General features: G+C 37.1%; 2 protein-coding genes across 4 annotated transcripts in view; both read left to right on the forward strand.

Annotated features, from left to right (window-relative positions):
• Positions 1–5,246, forward strand: part of lpgat1 (lysophosphatidylglycerol acyltransferase 1) — a 92,944-nt gene extending 87,698 nt beyond the window's left edge. For 2 of the 3 annotated variants that reach the window (XR_012395611.1, XM_005160439.5), the window contains exons 7-8: positions 943–1,049; positions 2,904–5,246. Coding sequence is in view for 2 of the 3 variants with exons in the window: in XM_005160439.5 (XP_005160496.1) it covers positions 943–1,049; positions 2,904–3,055 (259 nt within the window). In the remaining variant the exon portion in view is untranslated. 3 annotated transcript variants of the gene reach the window in all.
• Positions 5,247–14,066: 8,820 nt separating this feature from the next.
• On the forward strand, positions 14,067–24,812 carry nek2 (NIMA-related kinase 2). The gene is given in 10 exon segments (NM_201050.1): positions 14,067–14,166; positions 14,255–14,384; positions 15,488–15,705; positions 16,067–16,307; positions 17,488–17,570; positions 17,909–18,035; positions 20,582–20,804; positions 23,103–23,157; positions 23,315–23,391; positions 24,108–24,812. Coding segments are annotated over 9 exon segments (1,323 nt in total). The 5' UTR covers positions 14,067–14,166; positions 14,255–14,288; the 3' UTR covers positions 24,311–24,812.
• The last annotated feature ends 96 nt before the right edge of the window (positions 24,813–24,908 follow it).

A 24,908-nucleotide genomic window follows, 5' to 3' on the forward strand; every position in this document is an offset into this window, starting at 1 on the left:
TTTCTTCTCCATACTCTTTTCTTCCCATCACTCTGGCCTTGCTGTTTTTGAGGCTCATTAAGGTTTAAATCTTGTGGTAAACCCTCTGTTTTCACTCTGTTAAAGTCTTCTCTTGATTGTTGACTCTGACACACATACACCTACCTCCTGGAGAGTGTTCTTGATCTGGCCAACCATTGTAAAAGGTGTTTTCGCCACCTGGGAATTCTTTGGTTATCAACCACAGTTGTTTCTTTGGTCTTCTGGGTCTCTTGGTGTTGCTAAGCTCACTGGTGCATTCTTTCTTTTTAAGAATGTTCCAAACTGTTGTTTTGGCCACACCTGATGTTTTTGCTATCTCTCTGATGGGTTTGTTTTTTTTTTGTTTTCAGCCTAATGATGGCTTGCTTTACTGATAGTTACAGCGTTTTTGGATCTCATCTTGAAAGTTGACAGAAAAGATTCCAAATGCAAATAGCACTCCTGAAATGAACTCTAGACCTTTTATCTGCTTTGTTATGGGAATAATGAAGGGAATAACACACACCTGGCCATGGAACAGCTGAGAAGCCAATTGTCCAATTAGTTTGGACCCTTAACAAGTGGGAGGCACATATGCAAACTGTTGTAATTCCTACAGCATTGACCTGATTTAGATGTAAATACCCTCAAATTAAAGTTGACAGTCTGCAGTTAAAGCACATCTTGTTTGTTTTTTTTCAACTGACCTAACTGTATGTATTTGTGTATTGTTAATGTCTACAACACTTAAAAATGTATTTGCTTGTGCTTTCATTTTTATAGAGGTGTCAATTAAATAGTAAATTGTGATTATTATTAATTATGTGAACCAATGCATTAATAAAATTTATGCATGCTGTATTCACTAATAATTAGCTAGCAAGTCCTGAATAATAAATTTTTTTTCATCTGTATGATGAGTTCTTACTTGTTGTATTTCAGGACATACCCTATAAAGGACGTTCCAGTAGATTCAGAAGCGCTGACGGATTGGTTATATCAGCGATTCGTGGAAAAGGAGAAACTTCTGGCTCACTTCTATGAGACGGGTATGTTCGGTCAAATTTTGTTTCTGCAGAATCTCTATAATATGATGTGTAAACTACATGCAACACAATGCTGCAACACAAGATAAAAATCTATCTTTTTCTGTGTTGAGTTTTTGTCATAACCATCTGCGACAGCAGCATGTGAAATTTCTATTCAAGAAACTGTTTCTATTTCTGTGACATGATGGCTGCACGACAGCATAAACTACTATGACTATGGTTAAGTCAGATACTGATTATGTGCTTTATTTAGTATAAAATGCTACTAATGTGTCATGACGAAAAGATTGCGATCACTGAGAGATTGAGGTCTGTGCCGGATTGTTTTAGTCCTGATTCCGCCAGGTTTTATTCTGCACCAGACCGCTTCCCACTTAGATTAATTTTCTACCCGACAGTTCCTGCTAAATTTAGATCTGGTTTCCAAATTCTCAGTTTAAATTGCATACTACCAAAAGAGAAAGATGACAAATAAAAGTGTAGGTTGTGCAGGGATTGATTTAGTTTTGTTTACCCCTTTGTGATGAGACATGAGTGCCGCCTTAAACCTGAGGTTCCATTCTTCTGAAGCTGTTTATGCAACGGATGCTTTGCTCAGTGCCGCACTGCGCTCAAGGCAGTTGGAAGTAACATTTGCGAACGCAGACATACGCATGTTACTTAAAATGAAACTATTCTGTGGCGTAGCGTAAATATAAACAGTGTCCTGAGTAGTAGATGAGTGCTGCGGACTGTGTGAGTAGAATGCACGTGCAGAAAGCACTGGTCATGCGTTTAGCATGTGTAATAGTCATGTGCACTTTCTGTACTGGTGCTCAATAAGAATGAGGAAATCACAAATATGCTGTTCCAAAATAATGTCAGGACTCAGGAACAGTATATTGTTAGCCCGCACGCTCCTGTTCAAATTAAACGAGTTATCAACCGATACCTCGTTTTATTCTGAAATGTATTCCCGCATCACAAGAAATCTGGTCAAGTCCTGCGGCTGCAGACCTCTACTGAGGTGATTCGTTTGGATTTGTAACGGTGTAACAGGAAATGGTAGCAGTTTAAATAGGCTATTAATAACGGATATAAAAGATAAATAACTTTTTTGTAAAAGCAAGAGAGAATCATGCGGCAGTGCTGTTAAAGGAGTCTCAAATGATCAATGACCGCAACACGTTTAATTCCAGAACATTTGAGCTCGTTTCAGAGTTCTTTTATTTTCTTTTTCATTTGTTTCATTTTTACAAATGGTTTTATTAATGGTTTAATAAAATCCAGTTTTGCTATTTAGCCTATTATTTTTATGCAACAGATGCAAACTAATTTGCTCTTAGATGTGGCTGTGTCCTCACGTGCAGCTCACGCTTCAACACCTGCTGCTGCTGAGACAGAGAGAGACAGAGAGAGAGTGCACGAGAGCAATCGAAGAAATTCATTTTTATCCAAAAGTGTTGGTCAGGTGATGTTGATGTAAACAGCTAAAGCTATTATATTATTTATAGTTATTTTATTATTAATGATAATCTTTAAAATTTAATAATACCATTCATTTTTTTTTCAATAATTAAAACATGTAATAGGTCGACATTAGTGCAAAATGAGCTAAATATCGTCTTTAAAATCGTCATAGGTTTCAGCTCTCTGCAATTTATTATTTTTTTTTTTTGCCTATCATCGATACATGATACTATCGTCTATCGCCTCAACCCTAATGCCTAGTCTGACAAATTCAGGCTAACTGCTTGTCGCTTTAATATTGTCGCATGTAGTTTGGACATGGTGTTGACCTGAAAATATTCATCTTTCAAGTGTTGACAAATTCTCTCTCATTTCTTTTCTCATTCTCTCTTTGTTTGCACTTAGGAGCTTTCCCTCCACTAGATGGTCAAAAAGAGATGGTCTCCCGAGAAATGACCCTGGACAACGCTTGGCTGTTTTTGGTCCAGACGTTCGCCTTCGCCTCAGGCTACATGTGGTACAGCATTCTCCATCACATCTACTTCTGGCTCTTCTGACTGCTCTGAGGATCCCGTAACGCGCAGGGATGGAGGAGGGGAACCGCCAGAGACCAAGAGCCCCTTCCCTGATGATCGCCCTTCTCCTCTGCCCCGGATGGTTGAATGTACCCCGCAGGACGACCACTTTCAAGTTGCTGTATCCGATTGCGGTCCCCCATCCTTACTTCGGACAGACACCTCCACCCAAATCCCAGCTGCCCATGCAGATGTGCGTTCATCGTCCTTTTAGAATTTATTTTATTTTTTATCTTTTTGGGCGTAGAACCAGTTCAACATGTTTACACATGCGCGCGCTCACATGCAGAGAGAAAATTTATGCACATCTAAATGTTTACTCATGCACATGTGGACACACCTTTTGGTTTTTATTTTTGACTTACAATCAAAATTAGGCTCAGGAATAAGCCAGAGATAGATCTGTCACGTCCTATTCTTTCTCATGTTCTGAGCTTCGTCTTTACTTTCGTCCCCAACCGTTTTTATCGTCAAACTCCCAAACAGGATGACTGAAGATTTGTTTTCAGAGACTGCTGTCCTCTTTGGAAGAGCCTCCTCTGGCCTTCATTGCACTATGAATCCTCGTCGCCCGCCCCAAAATGGAAGACCCCGGGTTTTGTCCTGCCCTCATTGTTCACCTCGTGGCCGTTCCGTCTCGTGTTGACTGGATGTGTTTTTGTCAGTATTGAGAGAGAGAGAGAGCGATCGTGATGTTTACACACTGACTGAAAGAGGGATCGGGTTTGGAATGGAAAAAACAAACTGGTTCTTGTTTTAAAATCGACAAAACAAGGAGACTTTACACAATCGACGCCATACAGACACATCCACAAGACTGCCACATGATAGGACAAATAACCCCCTCACCTCCAAAGTTTTACAAATATTAAGCCATATGCTTATCTTCGGGTCGAAAAAGGGGGCGGACATTCTACTGACTGAACTTTTTTGTTTTTTGTTCATTGTCCTAAAGGAAAAAAAAATATTTTAATTTGTTTAAATTTATTTTTGAGTCTCATTTCTGTACATGTGACAGCGTAACCTGCCTGTGCGATTGTGTGCGACTGCCCATTTTATTTTTTTGATTTTTAAAAAAAATTTTTTTTAGATGCACATAATGTCTGGTAGCTTAATGTTATATCAGAGTGTTGGCAAATATCTGTTTAAATAGTTTTATTTGTATTTTTTCTTCCTCATCCTTGTACAGAAGGGAGTGCGAGCTGGAACGGCCGAATTACATTTTTTTTGTTGTTGTTGTTTTTACTTCTGAAATATCATGAATGTTTAGGAAAGACGAAGGAGAGAGGAAAGAATTCTGTCCTGGCAGGTGCTTTGTTGCTCTCAGTATCTGAGCATCGCCTCGTTTGCCGTTTTTTTTCCCCAGCGGTGATCGTGTCGTGTTCATCAAAATCGTCTGGAAACTGCTGCCACAGGCAAGGGATCAGAGATTAGATTGAGTTTTGTGCTGAGGCGCGGAAATATTTTAGACTAGCTTTAGACTATCTTGAGGAAAGTGCCGACGTTTTCCTCGAGCTTGAGACAAAACTGCATTTTTCATGTGTGAAATTGAGACGTGTGTGTGTGTGTGTGTGTGTGTATGTGTGTGTGTGTTGATTGAGTCCGTCTACATGTGCTCCTCGTGTCGAAGGGAAAAAATGGGTGAAGTCCAGCAATAATGTACTCAAAAATAAATGCCCATGTTGTGGCGCTCTAAAGAAGCAGTGCTTAGATGTACAAATTAGACATTTGTAGATGAAAACATTGCACCGTAATTGTCATCCCCCCCTCCTTTTATCCGAAGCCATGTCATTTGTGAAAGTGGACTTTGTTTCTATAGCTTGCCAGATTGAAATGTGAATGACGCCAGAAGACTAAAGCCAAGTTAGATGCGGACTGCATTCAAAGCAGGCTACGTCACTGCGAGGATCTCCTCGTCTCATTCTCGCCGTGTCTTTCAGATGGAGACGTAACATTTTTGTTTTCCTAAGTATGGTTTTTATGTTTAAAAAAAAAAAAAGACGTCATCAACGAAGTGTGAGATATATCTATATATTAGCAATTTAACCAAATTACAATAGAATGGTCCATGATTTTCATTTTGTACTCCTGTTTCTCTTCCTAGCTACCCAGCCATTTTACAACACACAGATTAATTGTGCTGGAATAAAAATCATGCGCAGCAGTGAACCCACAGGCTCTTCTCTGAGTGTTATTGATCAGAGTTGCAATTTTCATCTTTCAGGCTGCTCAAGTCAATGAATAACATGCACTGGTGAATCATTCACAGGAAATGTGGAATCTACATACATTTAGATGTGTTTTGATAGCATATTGTGCCTTGGTTGCCTGTGCAAATCACACTTTATGTTCTGAAGAAAAGCCAGACTTTGACCTTTCTATGAGTAGGGTACAAAACGGTTCCATTACTTTAAGGAACCTTACACTTCTTTTGGAAATAGACTCATTTACTTAACTCTAGGGTTAAGCTGTTGAGTTTTACCATTTTTTTTAATCCTTTCAGCTAATCTCCAGGTCAATCAAAAACACTGTTATCTTAGCTTAGCATAAATTATTGAATTGGATTAGACCATTAGCATCTTGCTCAAAAATGTTCTCTTTAAACTTTGTCTCTTCTGTAGTTATTATCTGTAGTATTCTGTAGAATATCATTCTTTCATTTTGTCAGACTTTGTACACAATGTAACAGAGGAGTCGAGCTTTAATTAGAAAATTATCAAATCTTAAAAAAAAAATTGCTAATGGTCTAATCGTATTCAGTGATTTATGCTAAGGTAAGCTATAGGTTTTTCCTGTCTGTCATGAGATTGACTGATTGGTTTAAAAAATGGTTAAACTCAACAGTTTATCTCTAGGTACTTGTAAATTGAGCCTATTTCTAAAACAAATGAGTGTTCAAGAATACCAAACTGTCGAATTATTATAATCCCAACATAGGCTCATTCTGAAAACGTACCCCTATATACATTTCTGGAGATCGTGAATTGTGTAGCCAGAAGTACATATGGCTGCATTAAGTTTTTAAAATGAACGCTACACGGCGGGATGGCGCAGTTCCTTTTAGTTCTTACCAGTTCCTTTAGTGCTTTCGCTTACCTCTGTATGGGTGGCTTTCCTGCTGTTACCAGCTTGTCCAGTAACTCGCCATGTATGTCGGTGGACTTGAGGCGCAGAGTTGACTACGATGACAGGGTTCGAGTCCGGCGAAGAACAGTTCCAAAAAGCGGATAAAGCAGTAAATAACAAGGTGAGAATGTGGTAAAATCTGAAAACGTGGTAGAACTCAGGTCTTTTTTTTCTGCATTGCTTTTAAAAACTGTCGGTTGTGTTTAGGGAAGTGCATGGTCACTGGTCGAGTGGGTGGGGTTATCGCTCGGTTGGCCATTCAGTCAGTTTGTAGTGGCCTCTGGTGGATTTACGTGAAAACAGCAGGCACAAATGGCACTCGCGAGAGAAGCGGCAGCCTCTGGTGGATTCGAACAAACAAAAACTGCAAAAAAAAAAACAGCTCGTGGGACATATTTGGCGCTCTCCAGAAATGTATATAAGGTTACGTTTTCAGAATGAGCCTGGGTTGTATAATCCAGATTTCTCCACTCTAAACCAAATTTCAGATGATTTTTCACTTACTTAAGGCTCCTACACACTGGGATGCTTTTCATTTGCGTTTATCGTCAGCGTTTCACGAGACGTTTCTCTGTATTCAAACCCAATCGATTTTCACTGGCATCAAGCAGAAGAGTATGCAAAATCACTCCTTGACTTTAGATGGCGCTACACAACTTTAAGCTTCTGACACCCGCTTATGACACAGAAGCAGAGGAGGAGAGGATGTTAACATGCTTGTTGTTTAAGTTACTGGTGACTCGAACAAGCATGGATGGTTCAAGCAGCAGCTCCAGCTCTAGCGATGGAGAAATGATTATTGTGTACAGAGCAATCAGCAGCTGCATGTTTATATCGCCTCTGGGTATCTTCTTCAATGTGCGCTCACATTGACAGTTTTGCGCTTGAGCGCCTCTAAGTGCTGTTTACTGTAACTTCAGCAGCTCCGTGCACGTGAACAAAAGTGCCGATCTGATTGGCGGAGAAGGTTTTAACGCGGCGCATCAAAACCAAAAAGCATGAGGCGTTTTGTTTTTTTTAATGACGCTTTTGCGGCTGGCGTTTTGCGCGTTGGTATGCACGATTACATTGACGCCCTTTATTTAGTCAGGAGGCGTTAAACGACGATGGAAAACGCAAGCAAAAAACGTCTCGTGTGCACGGGCCTTTAAAATGCTGAATTTCCAGCGGTAAGCAATCCTGGTCCTCACGACTGAATATTTTCTGGGTTTCTCTTCCAGCTTCCGAGGTTTGTTCCATTCGACTGTAAGTTTTCTGAGAAGTGGATGTCACAAGATATTCTGCCCCAGTGGCGTAGCGCAAAATGCGGAGGCCCCCCTGCAGGGATCACCGATGGGGCCCCCAGTTTTCAAGGGGGGGGGGGGGGGGGGGGGGGGGGGGGGTTGGGGCGGCAGAGCCAGAGATATACACATAGCCTATACACATATATCTATGATCGGGAGTTTTCCTGGATGTTAGTATTTTTATTTTTATTTCAATTATGAAAATTATAATTTTACATCACTTTTCTACATTGATGGATCAGTGACCGCACGGGCATTCCTGACAAAAAGCTTGTGTTTGTGTGTACAGAAATGTACTATCCACCTCCCTGTTAAATTTGATCTAATCATGTCCTGAAACACAGCTCCTCTCCTGCTTTCACTCCTCATACTGACGGAGGGAGCGATTTGTTTGTGAATGAATCTCCATTATGAAAGACTCCTTCACTAGCCGACAATAATACAAGTTTCTGGCACCGCAGCATCTCGTTGTCATATTTCTTTTTCATTGTTTGCTGATTTTATTCAACAAAGCTAGCATAAACCGAGTATTTAGTGCGAATTGGAGCTAATTTGACTTATAGTGAATGCAGTAAGTGGCTGTATTATTATTATCAATAACGCTACCTGTTTAGCACAAATTTCAGAACATACAAAAACGTAAAAAACTTAATCCTACCTATGGAATGTTCTGCCTTTGTGCTTTGTTTTCTTTGTTTGCTCGTTACTACACTCGTAGACAGCGCTACAGTCCCGCATCTTCACGTAATAACACTTGTCTAGTGCGACTGAATGACATTTGTCCTGGGAGCACTGTACCAATGTGGCTGCGCTATTGACGCATGCTCAGGGTCCCTATACAATATCTAGTGTATATATCTATGTCACAAATTGAGGTGCGGGGAAATGAGGCGGAGTGGAGCGACAACGCGGGGAATCCTTCACAAACTGAGGAGCGATCACAAACCGAAAGCGGCGAGAGCGTCAAAGTAGCCAGAAGTCATTCATTTTTTAACGAGAACCGGCGGCGAGAAACAGCGGCGCGTCTTCATTGGCTATGACGCGGTTCGGCGGCAAGCAATCAGAATGAAGTAGTCCACCGCTTGAGAGGTGTTCAGAGAACACAGACCTGTGAACTTTGGTTCCGTCCACAGTTGTTCCCAAGAGTTTGATTATTGCGGTTCCTGGATTTTAAATTTTTGAAAATCGCGACGACGTGGGGCCCCCTAATCACGCGGGGCCCCCCCGCGGTGCGTGCCCTGCGGGCCCGTCCGCTACGCCACTGTTCTGCCCTGATTCCAGTTCAGAGAAAAAACTACAGTAGCCACAAACAGTATTTTAAATCCATCTGTTTACAAGCTTTATTTACTTGTTCACATACATTTCTAGTGTGTCAACACTTAAACAGGCAATAGTGGAAATAACAAAAAAAAAAAACTAATTTTATATCATTCAGATCAAAGTTAAACGTGGTCCTTCCTAAGAATTTTTAAAATATTTGCAGCGCTCAATAATAAAAACTGCCCGGTGGCCCAAGGCCAGCGTGAGAGACGCTTGGGACAGTAGACAGGATCGTTACTGGCCAGATTGGGACAGTCCTGCCTTGTCACTAACATTTAATTTGTCTGCGACTATTTGTCAACTGCGTGCATTTTAAGTTTGTGCTTTTAAGTCTTTAAACACTACCTTCTCTGTGATGTCCTAAACACCATATTGCTTTCCGGTTCCTCTTATCTGATTTGATGTTTTGAGCATGCAGTTTTTTTCCATAACCTGGTAGCAACCAGTACAGAGAAGAAACAGCAACATGTCGGCAACATCTAAATATAAGGCTAAAAGAAAATGTCTGTTTCTAATGTTTTAAAAGCAGACATTTACGTGTGAACAACGCGCCAAAAAAAATGAAGTGATGTTTTGCAGTTTGCCATCAGTTTGACAAGTCAGCCCACCTTTTGTTAAATAATTTCGAACTGCAATAAAATACCTCCAAATTTTTTTCATACTACTCTTTTTGTTTGCATAACGATTTAATTACATTTTTTAAGTATTAAAATTGTAGATTCACAGACTTTATTTTTAACAAATTATTTAAAATATGCGGCTAAAATATAGCTATTAACTTCCCTTTTTTTTGGTGGGGCCAGACCAGTTTTGGATCAGACCAGTACAAAAAATCCTTAGCGTTGAACCCTGATTTGTTAATTTAGGAATTTATGTATTTTATCTGCCAAGATTTGACTGTTCATGATATAAAAAGGACTAGGTCATTATTGTTTCTTTTTTCATTATTACAATTTGCAGCTAAAATGGTATTCTGACTGTTATTCCTCCTATTTTTAAACTTTCCAGACATATTTAATTATTCATTTTAGAAATGATTTAGTTTTGTGTAAACATTTTCATCTAAACAATTATACCTTTTAATGACTTACACAAGTAACATTAAATGTCAATTTTAACCCTAAAAAGGGGCAAGACCATAAAGATTTATCAGAAAATTTTATTAGACTTAATCATTCAGATTTTAATGTTCATATCTCTAGGATATGTTGACTGTTTTAGGGTTGTTATCCAACAAAACTGTTATGGCTGGTTAGGACAAATAATGATTAACAAGGAAAATGGGAATTTTTTCATTTTGTGATGTCACATTGTATCTGTTTTAGCATTTGTTGCTAAAGCCCAAGAACAAAAAAAGTTATTTTCAAGGGCCTTGTCAGTCTTTACATTCAACTTTTTTTTACATTTAAAATTTTACCTCACCAGAAATGAACATATTTGTAGGATGAGTTGTTTCATTTGTGCAATTGTCAAATATGTCTTGACGTCTGTGTGAAATCCAAAATTTCAATGTTTATTTTGTTCGAGCACATTGTTATTTAGATCAGGGTTATTCAATTAGTTTGTCATAGGGGTTAGTTCATGAATGGAGGGTCAGAGAGATATGAATAAGTGATGACACAACAGCAATATAAGAGCCCATATGCTGTATTTTTTGCTCCTTAAGACAACCATGTTGTTTTTTTGTTTTGTTTTTTTGTTTTGTTTTTTTAATTAAAACGTTAATATGTTGTATTTTGAAACTAAATAACATCACTGCATTGTACAATGTGGTTTTTTTTTACAAACATATTGAAATGTATTTCGATGCACAACAAAATCAATGTATTGCACAAGTAGGCTTCTTCTACATTCAGACCCATTCATATGTTTTAAACTGCTTACAAACAATTAGGGATGCAATAATTACAAATTTTGATTGAACGATTACAGTCTGAAGAATAATCACGGTTATTACGATTAATATGCATTTATTAAATTCAAAACACTATTAGTTTAGAAAATAGTTTAGAAAACTGCTTATATTTTAAAGTGTTGTTTATTGCTGCTCAGGAACCAAATACAGCACAAAATATGAATAGAAAACCAATAATAGTCCATTTCTCTCTTTGGATTAAAAAATAAATGAAAACGTTTTTGATTTAAACATGAGTGATCATTTTACAATGAAAATAAAAGACAGAACAATGAGTAAATAAATAAAACATAGCATAAAAGCTATATTTTAACTAAGAATTTAAATGAACTGTTGTTTTTCTGCGTTCATATAAACAATCATTTTAATAATTTGTAATAATTCGTCTAACGTATCTTTTGTTTACATTGCACTGAAAGCCACACACAGCTCTCACCACTACAGCGTGAGACCATTTTTACTGTGTGCGCCTACAGGGCAAGAGTGTGTTGGTCCACTGGTGCGTCATGTGCGCACATCTCAATTGGAAACAATCAACTTGGAACACAACATTGGAAACAACTTGCATGAGAAAAAAGACGCAATAAGTAAAGTGCCTGCTGCTATAGTTTATCCAATGTGCATGCATATTAGCCTCCGAACTTTAAACTAACAGTTGGCATAACTTTGTTTAGTTGCAGCAGTTTTGTTCCGTGCAACAGAAACACAGTGTTTTGAAGCCTTAACGGTTAACTGAAGTGAATTAAAGCGCAGTTAATAGTCATTGCAACCCTATTAACTATATCAGTGCATTGTACAAAAGGTCTTTTTCACAAGCATAAATGTTTTCGATTGCTCGCGCCACTCAGTGTCAGGTGACTCGTGCTCTGCGTAGGCTTCAACTGGAGCTCGTCACTTCATTACTATAGCGGCCGTTTTTCGACTGAACTAAATTTTATTTGATGTCTTGGTCACACTATTTTGAGGGCCAAAACAAATAGCCTTGGGGGCTGGGTTTGGCCCACAGTCGCCAATAGAATAGCCCTGTTTTAGATCATAGGTCTTTAACTCGATTCCTAGAGGGCCGCAGCTCTGCACAGTTTTGCTCCAAGCCTAATCAAACACAATTAAGTTTGAGACCATTGCTTTAGCTGAACAATCAATTTGTGCAAAACTTTTTTTTTTATTTTATTTTTTATTTTTTTGGTAATGTTCAATTTAAAATCTGACCATTTTTTTATGACTGGAGTGGGTCCTTTTGTGATGATGTCAAATGATGCAACAGGAAAGCCCCGTCCCTACTCAGTATTGCATTTTTTTTTTAGTACATCATAAATAAAGGGTTCAGCAACTTTGTTCACGCAGACAATAAAGGAGATTAAGTCCTATTTCATACCATATTCATTGAAAAATAACGCTTAAAACATTGTCTACTTATAAATAACCTCACAATGGTTCTCTGGGTTGAAGTAAAGGGTAACCTACAGCAGATCTACAATTTAAGTATCCACCAATACTAACATTATGACTTACTGTGGTCATTTTATGTGCGCTCTTATGTGAAAAAATCCGATGTGCTAAATGATTAAATATAAATGTGAACAACGTGGGAATATATAATTTAAAAAAAATAATTATTGCTATAGACACAATATGAAATAAGTTTCCACATGCTCATGCTGTTTTGATTCTTTAATGATGTCTTCAAAGATGGCAAATCAACTCACTTGGGATTTATGACGGATAATGACTTTAATAATGGATCTATTGCAATAGCAGTTGGAATGTAGAATATGTAAAATAGAAAACTAATATATATATCCTAATTCAGTATACTGGGGTGCTGTATATTATGTGTGCTGTACATTGGCTTTTCAGTAATTGTATAAATGCCTAAATTGATTTTAAACAGATGCTGAACGAATTACAGTGAGTACGTAAGATTAAAAAATATATATATATTTTTATATATGAAGGCTATGGTTTGAGGAGTCGTGTCGTGTGAAGTCTTTCACAAAAGGCATGAGCAAAAACACTTAGTTGTGCCTTATAATCGACGATAAGTCTAATAATGGCCCTATTATTCAAGTGAAAATGAATGGTTTTATCTCGGTGTCTGGCAGGCTATTTATCTCGAACTCGTATCCTGTCGTCGGCTGTAAAGGAGAAGTTTGTCAACTTCCATCAGGGCCACGCCCGGAGCCAACCAGCGCCACGAACACAACGCTGCTCCCTAGCGGGCCACCAGTGCACTGTGTAATAGAGCCCTATAAACAAAATCAGTCCTATGTTGCTTAATGTGTAGGCTTTATTTTTATTTTTATTTATTTTTTTTTGGCAAGAAGCAAAATACAATTTACATCAAATTTAATCTATTTTAATGGCAATTATCCATATTGAGTAAACTTCGTATTCCATGAAGACATTTTTGTAACTTTCCAACTATAAATCTTCATAGACAACTTTAAATGGAATTTTTAAATAGTTGTCTCTTGTCTAAATGTATATTACAACAAAAACATAAATATATAAATTATAAATACATATTTCTCATTAATCATGCGTTTGGAAAAATCAGTAGCCAGTTTCTTTTGAAAAAATAAACAAATTGCTTCTTGACTCAAAATCTTTCACCGTTTAAAGCAATGGGTTTAAAGCAGTTCGAAACACCACGGGCTGACGACACCTGCTGGCCACCATATGTATGCAAATAATCATCTTCAGTGTCTGTTGGTTGGATGGTTTGTTTATTTGTTAGTTCTAGATGACTCAGGCTAATATGACATAATCAACACTAAAGATGAATAGGGTAAAACAATAAACAGGTTTTTGTTTGGTTTTGTTACTTTCTATTTGTACATCTAAGAGTGAAATGTTTTTTTTTTTTTTTTTTTTGGAGAGGGGAGTTAGTGGTCTCTCTTTTTATCACTTCATAATTCTAGCTAAATGTATTATTATTAACTGTGATCAGGCAAAACTGTTGTGTGGTTCACCGTTAATGAAGTTGGAAATAGTGATTTTTAATAAAGCTATATGCCTGCTTACGTTACCTAAAGTCAAATCACTAATCAAATAATGATTATAAATAATTACAACTTTGAAATTTGTTCTGACTATTGATGTCAATGGCTGCTCCTTTCCAGCTACTTTATTTTCAAAAGATGAAAGATGTTCATAAAGGTTTGGACAGGACAACTTTAATATACGACGCTGTTCCCGGGCGTTCTCGCGGTTCTTCGGCGCCTGGCAACGTGCACGCTGTGCGTCTGTACGGACCAATGAGATCACTGCCAGCCATCGAGCAGAGCCAATCAGAATCCGGCGTTTGCGCACACGTTTGAAAATCAGCTTATTTTGTCGCGTCTGTTTGTTTCTCAACTCACAAAATACGTACACGCGTTTTAACTAAGGGTAAACAATAAAACACACTGGAAGTAAAACCACAGCGTTCAAGTAGTGAGTGAGTTACGGTAAGTGAACTCATTTCGTTAATCATGTGTTGTGTTATCCTTACAGTTCGCTAATGATAAATAATTGAGGTCTGCTGTATTTGTGAAGTGTGTTTGGATCTGCTGAGTTGCTGTTGAACGCGATGCCATCCAAAACTGAAGACTACGAGGTGCTGCTCACCATAGGATGTGGATCTTATGGAAAATGCCAGAAAATCAAAAGGAAATCCGATGGAAAGGTTGATAACATACCGACTTAACTGAGCTTTGCATAAATAGTATGCTTTTGTATACTTTCTGTAATCGACCTTTAATAAAAACAGCTAATGGTTAAGGTTAAGGTGGTCTTATATTCGCACATTCTGACTTTCTTCTTTAATTAATTTCAGAAAAGTGTTTTTTTGTTGTTGGAAATACTAAATAGGGAAGTCATATTAAGAGCCAATGGCTATCAAAGCACAACATTGTTTTCAGTCAGTAAATAGTGCTGTTGTTGTTTTGAAAGTATACTTAAATGCAATTTAGGTCAGAATATTCAACATGGAATGAATATCAAAATCGGAAGCGTTAAAATGAACGAATATGCGTATTTTAAAACAAATGTTCCTAAATGTTAGGAATCAAAGGCTGAAGCGGTCCCCAAAAAGTTGCATATTGTATCAAGCTGTTTATGCTCAAATTCACGTTAATTTATACCGTTTGTATGTTGGCGTGTCATAATAATCAATATATTGACTTATGAACATATGGACATGACCTCAATAATTTTTTTGTGATTCAATATATATCGCTCATACATAATAAAAACTATTATAGTAACGTTTTAGCTGATTTTGGAGCTCATATTGGATTTGTGAGCATCAGTATGGTTAAAAACACTAGTATTTAGTAGAAATTCCTATTGTATGTTTTCACGTGGGTGTCTGACAGCTGAAAATAGATCTGGTAGCAGATATCACAGCCTCTTTTACTTTTTACCTCACAATTTTTGTTAATATTTATTATTATTCATTTAGTATAGGCATTTTCACACTCTGATTCCAATGCCTAATTATTAAATTGATTAAATTCCAATGCCTAATTATTAAATTGGTTAAATTACTATAATTAAATTAAATATTCATAAGAAAATATGTGTTGTTTGGAAGAGTGTACTTGCATTGTGATGCTATTATATTGTCAATACCACAATATATTTTGGTGCAACATAGAATCAGATATTATGACAGGCCTATTTGTATGTTATGATCTAGTGCAACTAGAAAAGTAATATTGCCAGCTGGTCGTAGCAGATTCTTTGGTGTTTTTCCCAGTGGATTGATCTGAATCATGTCTTATCTAGATTCTGGTCTGGAAGGTTCTGGACTATGGCACTATGGCCGAGGGAGAGAAACAGATGCTGGTGTCAGAAGTCAACTTGCTCCGTGAGCTGAAGCACCCAAATATCGTCCGATACCATGACCGAATTATTGACAGAACGAACACGACATTATATATAGTGATGGAATACTGTGAGGGTGGAGATCTCGCCAGCCTCATCAACAGAAGCATCAAAGACAAGTAACGTTACAATATATGAAAGTTGATCCAAAAATGAACCCTTCCTCATTTTCTCACAGTGGTTTGAAACTTTTAGAAATGTCTTTTTTTCTGTTGAACACAAAGCAAGATATCCTGAAAAATATCAAATAAACCATTGACATTCATTTTTAGGAACAAATTTATTGATATCGGTCGGTGGGTATTTTTTCTTCGGTATCTTCTTTTGGGTTTGACAGAAGAAAGGAACTCAAACACATTTGAAACAAGTAAATATAGACAGAATTTTCATTTTTGTGTGAACAATCTCTTTAAACTTCTGCTGTTTTGTTGTTCAAGCTTCTTCTAAATTACAGATTTTTTTTTTCCCCTTTCTTTGCAGGCGATACCTGGAGGAAGAATTCATCCTGCGTGTGATGGCACAGTTGTCTCTGGCGTTAAAAGAATGCCATGGTAGGAGTAACGGCAGCAGTACAGTTCTGCACCGAGACCTGAAACCAGCAAACATCTTTCTGGATGCCAAACAGAATGTAAAGCTTGGCGATTTCGGTTTAGCTCGCATACTAAACCACGATACAAGCTTTGCTAAAACGTTTGTTGGAACGCCATATTACATGTCGCCAGTAAGTGTTCTTTATCTTGAAGCATTCACCTTTTGTCCATTTATTAATACAATCATTTAAATATGGTAGGGCAGGGGGATGTCAGTATATAAGTGACAGTCTTGTATCCTAATAATCTTTATTTCTTTTACTATGTAGATTGTGTCAAAGCAGCTTAACATAGAAGTTGTATTAAATTGAAACTCTCAGTTCAGTTTTGCTCTTCAGTGTTTGGACTAAGCTGTAAAAATTAAACCACACTGAACTGAACTAATCCATCGATGCTCAGATCCACAAGTCCCAAATTAAGCGAGCCATGATAATCTTATATATCATAGCACTTTTTCTGTAAATTCAGTCAATTAATAGTTTATATTCTGTATATTGAGTTTATCGAAAGCACTATTTCTATTTATTGAGGTAAAGTTGGTTTTTGGGCCATTCCAAACCTCAACATTTATTTTTATAAAAAAAAAAAAAAATGAAAAAAGAGCTCATGAATATTACAATAAATTGTAAGTAAAAGATATTTGAAAAAGTATTGGTTACCAAATTGTTTGTTATACTGCTTGCCTTCTTTTGTATGGATATAGAATGCAAAGTTAAAATATTGGATAAAGGACTTTTTATATTTTGGGTGAACTATCCCTTTATTATTATCCATATTCATTTATTTATTCCTTCATTTTCCTTTAGCATAGTCTCCTATTTATCAGGGGTTGTCACAGCGGAATTCCAGCTGCAACCCAGTACTGGGAAATATCCATACACTCTCATTCACACACACACACACACACACACATTATGGCCAATTAAGTTCATCCAATTCAGCTATAGCGCATGTCTTTGGACTGTGGGTGAAAACGGAGCTCCCAGAGGAAACCCACGTGAACATGGGGAGAACATGCAAACTCCACACAGAAATGCCAACTGGTCCAGCTAAGACTCGAAGCAACAGTGCTAACCACTGTGGCACCTGTCCTTTATATTTATGCATACTAAAATCAAACAGATTAATGGTGTACAGTTATTTTGGACCAAGTTCTTTCAAGTACAATTCTGTGTGCCTGGAAAGAATATCATCCTCAGATACCTAGAACAATTTTTCGTTGTCAAATCTTCATGTCTTGGCATGCATAAGTATTTATCTGTGTACCAGTTTCATCATGTTTTATTAACACCTTTTCTCTTACGTTCACAGGAACAAATGAATCGCATGTCCTATAATGAGAAATCGGATATATGGTCTTTAGGGTGTTTACTCTATGAACTATGTGCTTTATCGTAAGTATAAATGTATTCTTGTTCTCCTCAGTTTTTTTAATACTGTGTACATTGACTGAATTTAAAGGGATAGTTTAAGCCAAAAAATAAAAATTCTAGCAATATTTACTCACAATTCACTTGTTCCAAAACTGTTTGAGCTGTTTTTTTCTGTAGTACACAAAAGATATTTTGAAGAATGTTGGGGAAAAACTTCAACAGTATGTCAAAGGGTGCTTTCCCCCCCACGTTCTTAAGAATATCTTTTGTCTTCAACAGGTGAAAGAAATTTAAAAGTATATAAAAGTTTAGAACTGATTGAGTGTGAGTTAATGAGAAATTTTATTTATTTTTTTTAGGCCCCCATTTACAGCATACAACCAGACAGAGCTGGCTCGAAAAATCAGAGAAGGCAGATTTCGAAGAATCCCATACCGATACTCGGATGAGCTAAACACACTGCTTTCAAAAATGCTCAACTTAAAGGTAAATATTGGTGAGGGTAAAGTATGCAACAGTCTGAAAGTAACAACACCACTCATTGTCTTCATTGTGAATTCAATTGTATTGTATAACAGCTGAATTTGTGGAACAACTGTATCTGTAGTAAACAATATCCATGACCCTGTTTTTCACAGTGGAATATGGGATCTCCACCTTCATCTGCAAGCATATTAATTTTATTTTATCTGTGCATTTATGTTTCTACTCTAACATTGAACTGTCTTAAAAGTTAAGATTAAAAACACTATATCTACCTTCTACCAAAAAGTGCATTTCAACACCATTTCAAACATGTGATTCAATTATTTACAATATAAAAGTATGCTGTTTGTTCACAAAACATACAGTACATTCACCGGCCACTTTATTAGATACACCTTACTAGTACCGGGTTGGGCCCCTTTTTGCCTTCAGGACTGCCTTAATCCTTCGTGGCAAAGATTCAACAAGGTTCTCGAAATATTCCTCAGAAATTTTGGTCCATATTGACTTCATAGCATCACACAGTAAGTTGCTGCAGATTTTTTGGCTGCACATCCATAATGCAAATCTCTCATTCCACCACATCTCAAAGGTGCTTTATTGGATTGAGATCTGGTTACTGTGTGGACCATTTGAGTACAGTTCACTCGCGGTTTAGGACATGGCATGTTATCCTGCTGGAAGTAGCCATCAGAAAATGGGTACACTGTGGTCATAAAGACATGGACATGGTCAGCAACAACACTCGGGTAGACTATGGCATTGACACGATTGCTCAATTGGTACTAATGGGCCCAAAGTGTGCCAAAAAAATATCCCCTACACCATTACACCACTAGCCTGAACTGTTGATGCAAGGCAGGATGGATCCAGGCTCCAGGGGTTATATGAGTTACTGTTGTCTTTCTATCAGCTGGAACTAGTCTGGCCATTCTCCTCTGACATTCAACAAGACGTTTGTGCCCACAGACCTGCTGCTCACTGGATATTTTTTTATTTTTCAGTCCATTTTCTGTAAACCCTACAGAAGATAGTTGTTGCTGAAATTCCCAGTAGATCAGCAGTTTCTGAAATACTCAGACCACCCTGTCTGGCTCCAACATCTATGCCACATTCTTAAATCACCTTTCTTCCCCATTCTGATGCTCAGTTTGAACTGCAGCACATCGTTTTTAACTTGTCTACATGCATAAATGCAGAGTTGCGGCTATGTGATTGGCTGGTTAGAAATTTGCGTTAAGGAGCAGTTGGACAGGTGTACCTAATAAAGTGGCCAGTGAATGTAGATTTGTTTTCAAAGTCAGTGCATGTCATAAGTGAATTAATTAGCTTATTTAATGCAGTTTTTTTTTTAGCTTTATTAACACCTAAATTGAATGAGTTTGGCACCCTGTTACTAAACTTACCGACATGTCTTGTAACTAAAATACAACAACTCGCAGTATACAGTTAAACAGAGTAACTTAACAATGAGTAAAGTTTTCCTTTACAGTTGCCCATGTGGTAATTTGTAATGTTTTAACTAACTACTATTCTACCAGTCACAGTTTTGCATTAAGGGTATAAAATGGCATCTTGGCACGGTGACATTACATTATCATTTAGCATCAAATTAATCTGCTTTTAGTAACTTCCTTGGCCAACACTGGTTGAGTAACATTACAATCTCATGACTGACTGATTATTTTAGTGAGATGCCATTTGCTTCAGTAAGTTGTACTGTTCCCCTAACCTACTTGAATGATCATTTTGTGGTTTTGTCATTTGTGTTGTATCTGTAACTACTTTAAATAACGTTCACATTCTACTTTATCTCCTCACTGACCGCAGTTGGACAGCCCAGAGGCCTGAAAGCTCCACTCAGTTTTCAATATTAACTGTTTTTAAAAAAAAAATAGAATTATAAAGGTCATACAGATGATGAATTATAATTAATAAGTTTGATGGTTTTATGCTTCAAGTCTGCATAACGCGGCAGTTAAGATTGTTCTTTTTTCCTATATTTTGACATGCTTCCAAATGAAACTGTCATAAAATGAGAAATTAATGTCAGGGAGTGCTTGATATCATCCATTGGGAGGTGGTTGGAATATGGACATTAGTAAGGACAAATGGGTGAACCAAGAACCGCACTGATTGTTTCACCCTAAATGCATTCCATGTGATCAGAAGTGAAGTCATTTTAAGGGGAGAGGGTAGGTTATGATATTTTATTAAAGATTCTGAGAGAATTTTTAAGAAATAATCTAGTGCACATTTGCATTGTTATAGCAAACACAACTATAAACTTATATAAAAATAATATTACATTTTGATTCCATGCCAACTTTATAGCACATTTTAATTTAAGATTATCAAACAGATTGCTCTGAGGATGTCTGCCTGCATGTTTTAGCATATAATTACCATTTTCATACATTGGCTGAATGTTTGAAACATGTTTAACACATCGTTAGCATGTATTTTTACTTCAGATGTTGACTACTATATATTGCAGAATGTGTTTGGGCACATCCTGACTGGTGGTCTTTTTTTTTTTTTGTCAGGACTATCTGAGGCCCTCTGTGGAGTCCATCCTGCAGAATGGTTTGATCTCCGGTTACGTGGCCCTCGAGCAGAAGAGGCTCCAGGAGAAACAGCGGCGCAGATCAGATGAGGCAGAGCAGCCCAAACATCCAGAGTCACCACTTCTGGCAGAGCTGCGGCTTAAAGAGCAGATTCTCCGAGAGCGAGAGCAGGCCCTCAAAGAGCGAGAGCAGCGGCTAGAGCGTAAGCACACTGTTGTTGGCCTTCTGAAAGCTAAAGGGACAGTTCAAACCATTTTATTTGTGTTATGATTTACTCATCCTCCACTTGTTCCAATCCAACATTTGTTACTTTCCTTTGTTAGATCTTTTCAGGAATGTTTCAAAAAATGCCCATAGACTGTTTTCACACAGTCTCCATTTTAAAAGCAAAATCGAGGCTGCGGTGGGAAGAAACCCAAAAGTATTGCCTGGAGCTGCACAGAGATGTTGTGTAGCTGGCTGTAAATCTTATGAGCGAAGAGAAAGTGACACGAATTTATTATTTCACCCCCTTTCGAGTGACCTGAAGGTCTGTTCTGAATGGATACTAAAAATAAAGTTGATGAACTAATTCTTTCACTGTATCAGACCTATCACAATACTGAATTTTGACAGTGAAAAAATTTTAAGGATTTAAATTTCCAGCTAATAGAAGTGCTAGAATGTTCTTAAACGCAGCTGATTTGCCATTAGTGTTCACTAGTGCTCAACATAAATGACTGTGATTGGCCGTAAAGGTCATCAGTTCACTGCTGTTCACTGATGTTTACCGAGTGCAAACACAAACTGGCAATCGACTAATCTTTACGGCTTTAAGACACTCCAGTGTTTCTATATTTTTGTTTGTGAGATACTTTTACCATCTCACTCGTGGCAAGTTTAGGCGAAGGAATGTTTACCAAGTAAAACTCAGACAGTTTAGTTTATTCTGCTTTAAACCTGCAGGAAAATATCAGGGTTTGCTAAAAGACAGTTTATTTTACCATCAATCAGGGTCAATAATGGTAGCCTAGTACAGATTTCAAAGAAAAAGCCTAATATTAAAAAAGGAAACATAAGCTGGACCACAACAGATCAGCATCAAGTTTTAGATTGTGCCATCTACTATATACAGTAGACTTACAGGTCTGTTATTTTTACTAAGGAAGATACATTATTTGAGCCCCAGAACTATAGAAACTGTATTAGGTTTTAAAAAAATACATAAAAAATACGGCACAGTATCGGGATTGGGTCTGTATCGATCGATACTCAGTTTTAGTATCAGGATCGGATCGTTTCCAAAAAATGGTATCGGTGCATTCCTAGTAGACTGTTAGGTTGGGGTTAGGGTAAGTTGACATGTACTAGCAAAGTTTCTTATATAGTCAGTAAAATCTATGTTGAAGGAGCAGTATCAACAGATATTAATCAGACCGGACCATCAAAATAAATTAAACCATCAAAATAAAGTGTTACCAGTGGACTTTCAATGAAGGAACGGAAATTGGCAGAATCCATAAGTAACTTAATTTCTTTTCAGAAGACAAATAAAAGCCCTGTGGTTTTGGAAAAATTAAAGATTTTCATTTTGAAATGGATCATTATCATTTACTTGCTGTTATCAAATGCTACATCTAAAAATATTAATTGTCCTAATTTACCCACTAATTAACTTTTTTTCATTTCACTCATTAATCAAACCCACAAGAATTTTGATCCTCCTCACACAACTGAAGACTTTTGTTAGATTTGTCTAGATTTGTTGTCTGTCAGGTGAGCAGATTTGAGTTTGACCATATTTGATGTGCTACAGTAAATCCATCGATGTTTAAATGGAATTAATATCCCCAAATAAATCTATTCAAGTGTGTCTTCAGGAGACTTTAAAGGTCCTGTGAAACAAAAAAAGTTTTTTAGTTGTTAGTTAGTTTTAAGGACATCAATTAGCTATTGTTCTCCAAACAGTGACATAGTTTTCCTTTAAAAATGTTAATTTGATATAAACATACAAAGCTTGAAGTGTCACCGCAGCCTAAATGCATCAACGTTTTTATCATGTCACCTCATACTTCAGTTACTCATCAGATCTTCACCAATCAAATGCTCTCTAGTATCTGTCATGCCGGCCTGCCCCCTTCAAGACGCTTCTCGTTTGCTTTTCATTTGATGCGCTTAATCACTCTCACTGGATTAGCTGTGATCAAAACAAAACACCATTGGCCATTATGTCCCACCTTCTCTTCATTTTTCAGTTGAGATTGTCAAACAGTATACAAAAGCCTTTCTCGGCACATTTAATGATTAGGTTCATATATATTTTTGTAAGGTGTTTTGTTGGACTGAACATCAGATTGCATTAAAATAGCTTTATTTGTGTTGGAGTGTTGAAGAACAAAAGTCTAAAGGATTTTTTTGTTTGTTTTTAGGTGAACCTTTAGTTAAGAAATTCTATGCTTTTGGTGTCTAATGGTTTACCTTGTTTTTATTATTTTTTTAATTATTTTTTTATTTTTTGCAGAAAGGGAACAAGAACTGTGTGTCCGAGAACAGCAAACTAATGAAAAGCTGGTCAGGTAAATAATATAAAGCTAGCTTTTGCTAATTTGATCATGTGAGTGTAATAGATATTAGTAGCTAACATTAGTAGTGAGCATCAAAAACCTTGAATACTACTACACGTGTATACGGTGTTGATAAATTCATTATTATGGGTATGTGTGTGTACGACAGAGCCGAGAGCATGTTGAAGGCGTTTAATCTGATCCGACAGCAGAGGGCGCTATCTCTGCTCAGCGCCAGCGACACAGGTATTAATCTTTTGTGTTGTTTATGCATCTCACTGGTTTCCTTCACTGCACAGCTTTCTGTTAATGTATAAATGGCTGATATTTTTATTATGTACACTACTGGTTAGTTTGTAATAGAGATTTTTAGATGAAGTATATGATCTACAAAGACCAAGGCTACAAAAATACAATAAACATCATGAAATATAAGTGTTTAAAGTAGCTGTTTTCCATTTGAAATATTCAATGTCATTTTCTTATTCATGTGATTTGTGAACGTTTTATTTCAGCATCATTACTTCTGTCTTTATCATCACATGATCCTTCAGAAATGGTTGTTGTTGTTGTTGTTGTTTTTAAGGACACTAAAGGTTCATTCGAAAGATTAGATAACAAGAACAGAAATAAATTCTTATCAGACATTTCTGTTTTAGTTGTTCAAGGATGCATTAAACTGACCATTCTCCATTGATTTGAACAACTATTTGGGAGCAATAATATATAGTATGATAAATGAGCGCCTAATAAAATAAGCAAATGCTAAAAGGGAGCTAAGGAGTGAAGTGTGCAGTGGAAAGGCAGTGTGCAATAACCACTAAAAACATGACTCAGCTGAAATTTAAGTAGCCCCTTGAGTCATCATTGTTTGAGCCACAGATATTATAATGAGAGGGAAACAATTAACTATATGTGGTTTTTCGAAAACGAATGAAAATTCTCATTTTGCGTTTCAACAGAGAATGAAGAGAACATCTCTCCAGGGAAAAAGAGGGTTCACTTTGCAGGAGACGGGAAGGAGAACGGCAGACTGATCATGAAACCTCAGGAGCACATCCTTGAGAAGAGACACCAGCTGATGAACAAGCGCATACAGACACTCGGAGAGGAGGAGAAGATGATCCACTCGCCAAAACACAGAGAAATGCAGGGAATCCGCTAGCCTTCAAAGACACTGCCACTGTGGTCAATCACGTCAAGAGGATTTCGTCTAGTTGTGTATATTAAGAGATAGATTCCTGCTTTAATTTATTTGCTGCAGCATTTGTACAGTACACTGGAGCATTTCATTTAAAGGGACAGCTAACCCCAAATTCAAAACTCTCTTATCATTTATTCACCCTCCAATTTTTCCAAACCTTTTCGTTTCTTTTTTTATTTTCTGATCACACAAAAATGAAGATATTTAGAGAAATGTTGGGAATCAGTAGCCATTAACTTTAATAAAATTTGTTATATCCCACTATAGATGTCTGACTATCAATTACAAACATTCTTCCAAATATCTCCTTTTGTGAAGAGAAAGGGAACATCTTGAGGGTGAATAAATGGTAAGTAATGTTTTATTTTGGGTGAACTGTCTTTTTAATGTGCATTACACTATGGATGTTTTATTGCTAGAAGCATTGTTTTTATTTGGAATAAATAAATGAATAATGGTTGCACTTATATGTATTTGCTTCTGTTGTGGGTCACTGACGCAAGCTTTAGCTGTAAGGGACATGCTGTGTTTGTACGCGGAGTTTTGCGCTTTTCTAGAA

This window comes from Danio rerio, chromosome 20 (assembly GCF_049306965.1).
Source record: "Danio rerio strain Tuebingen ecotype United States chromosome 20, GRCz12tu, whole genome shotgun sequence".
Taxonomy (NCBI): domain Eukaryota; kingdom Metazoa; phylum Chordata; class Actinopteri; order Cypriniformes; family Danionidae; genus Danio; species Danio rerio.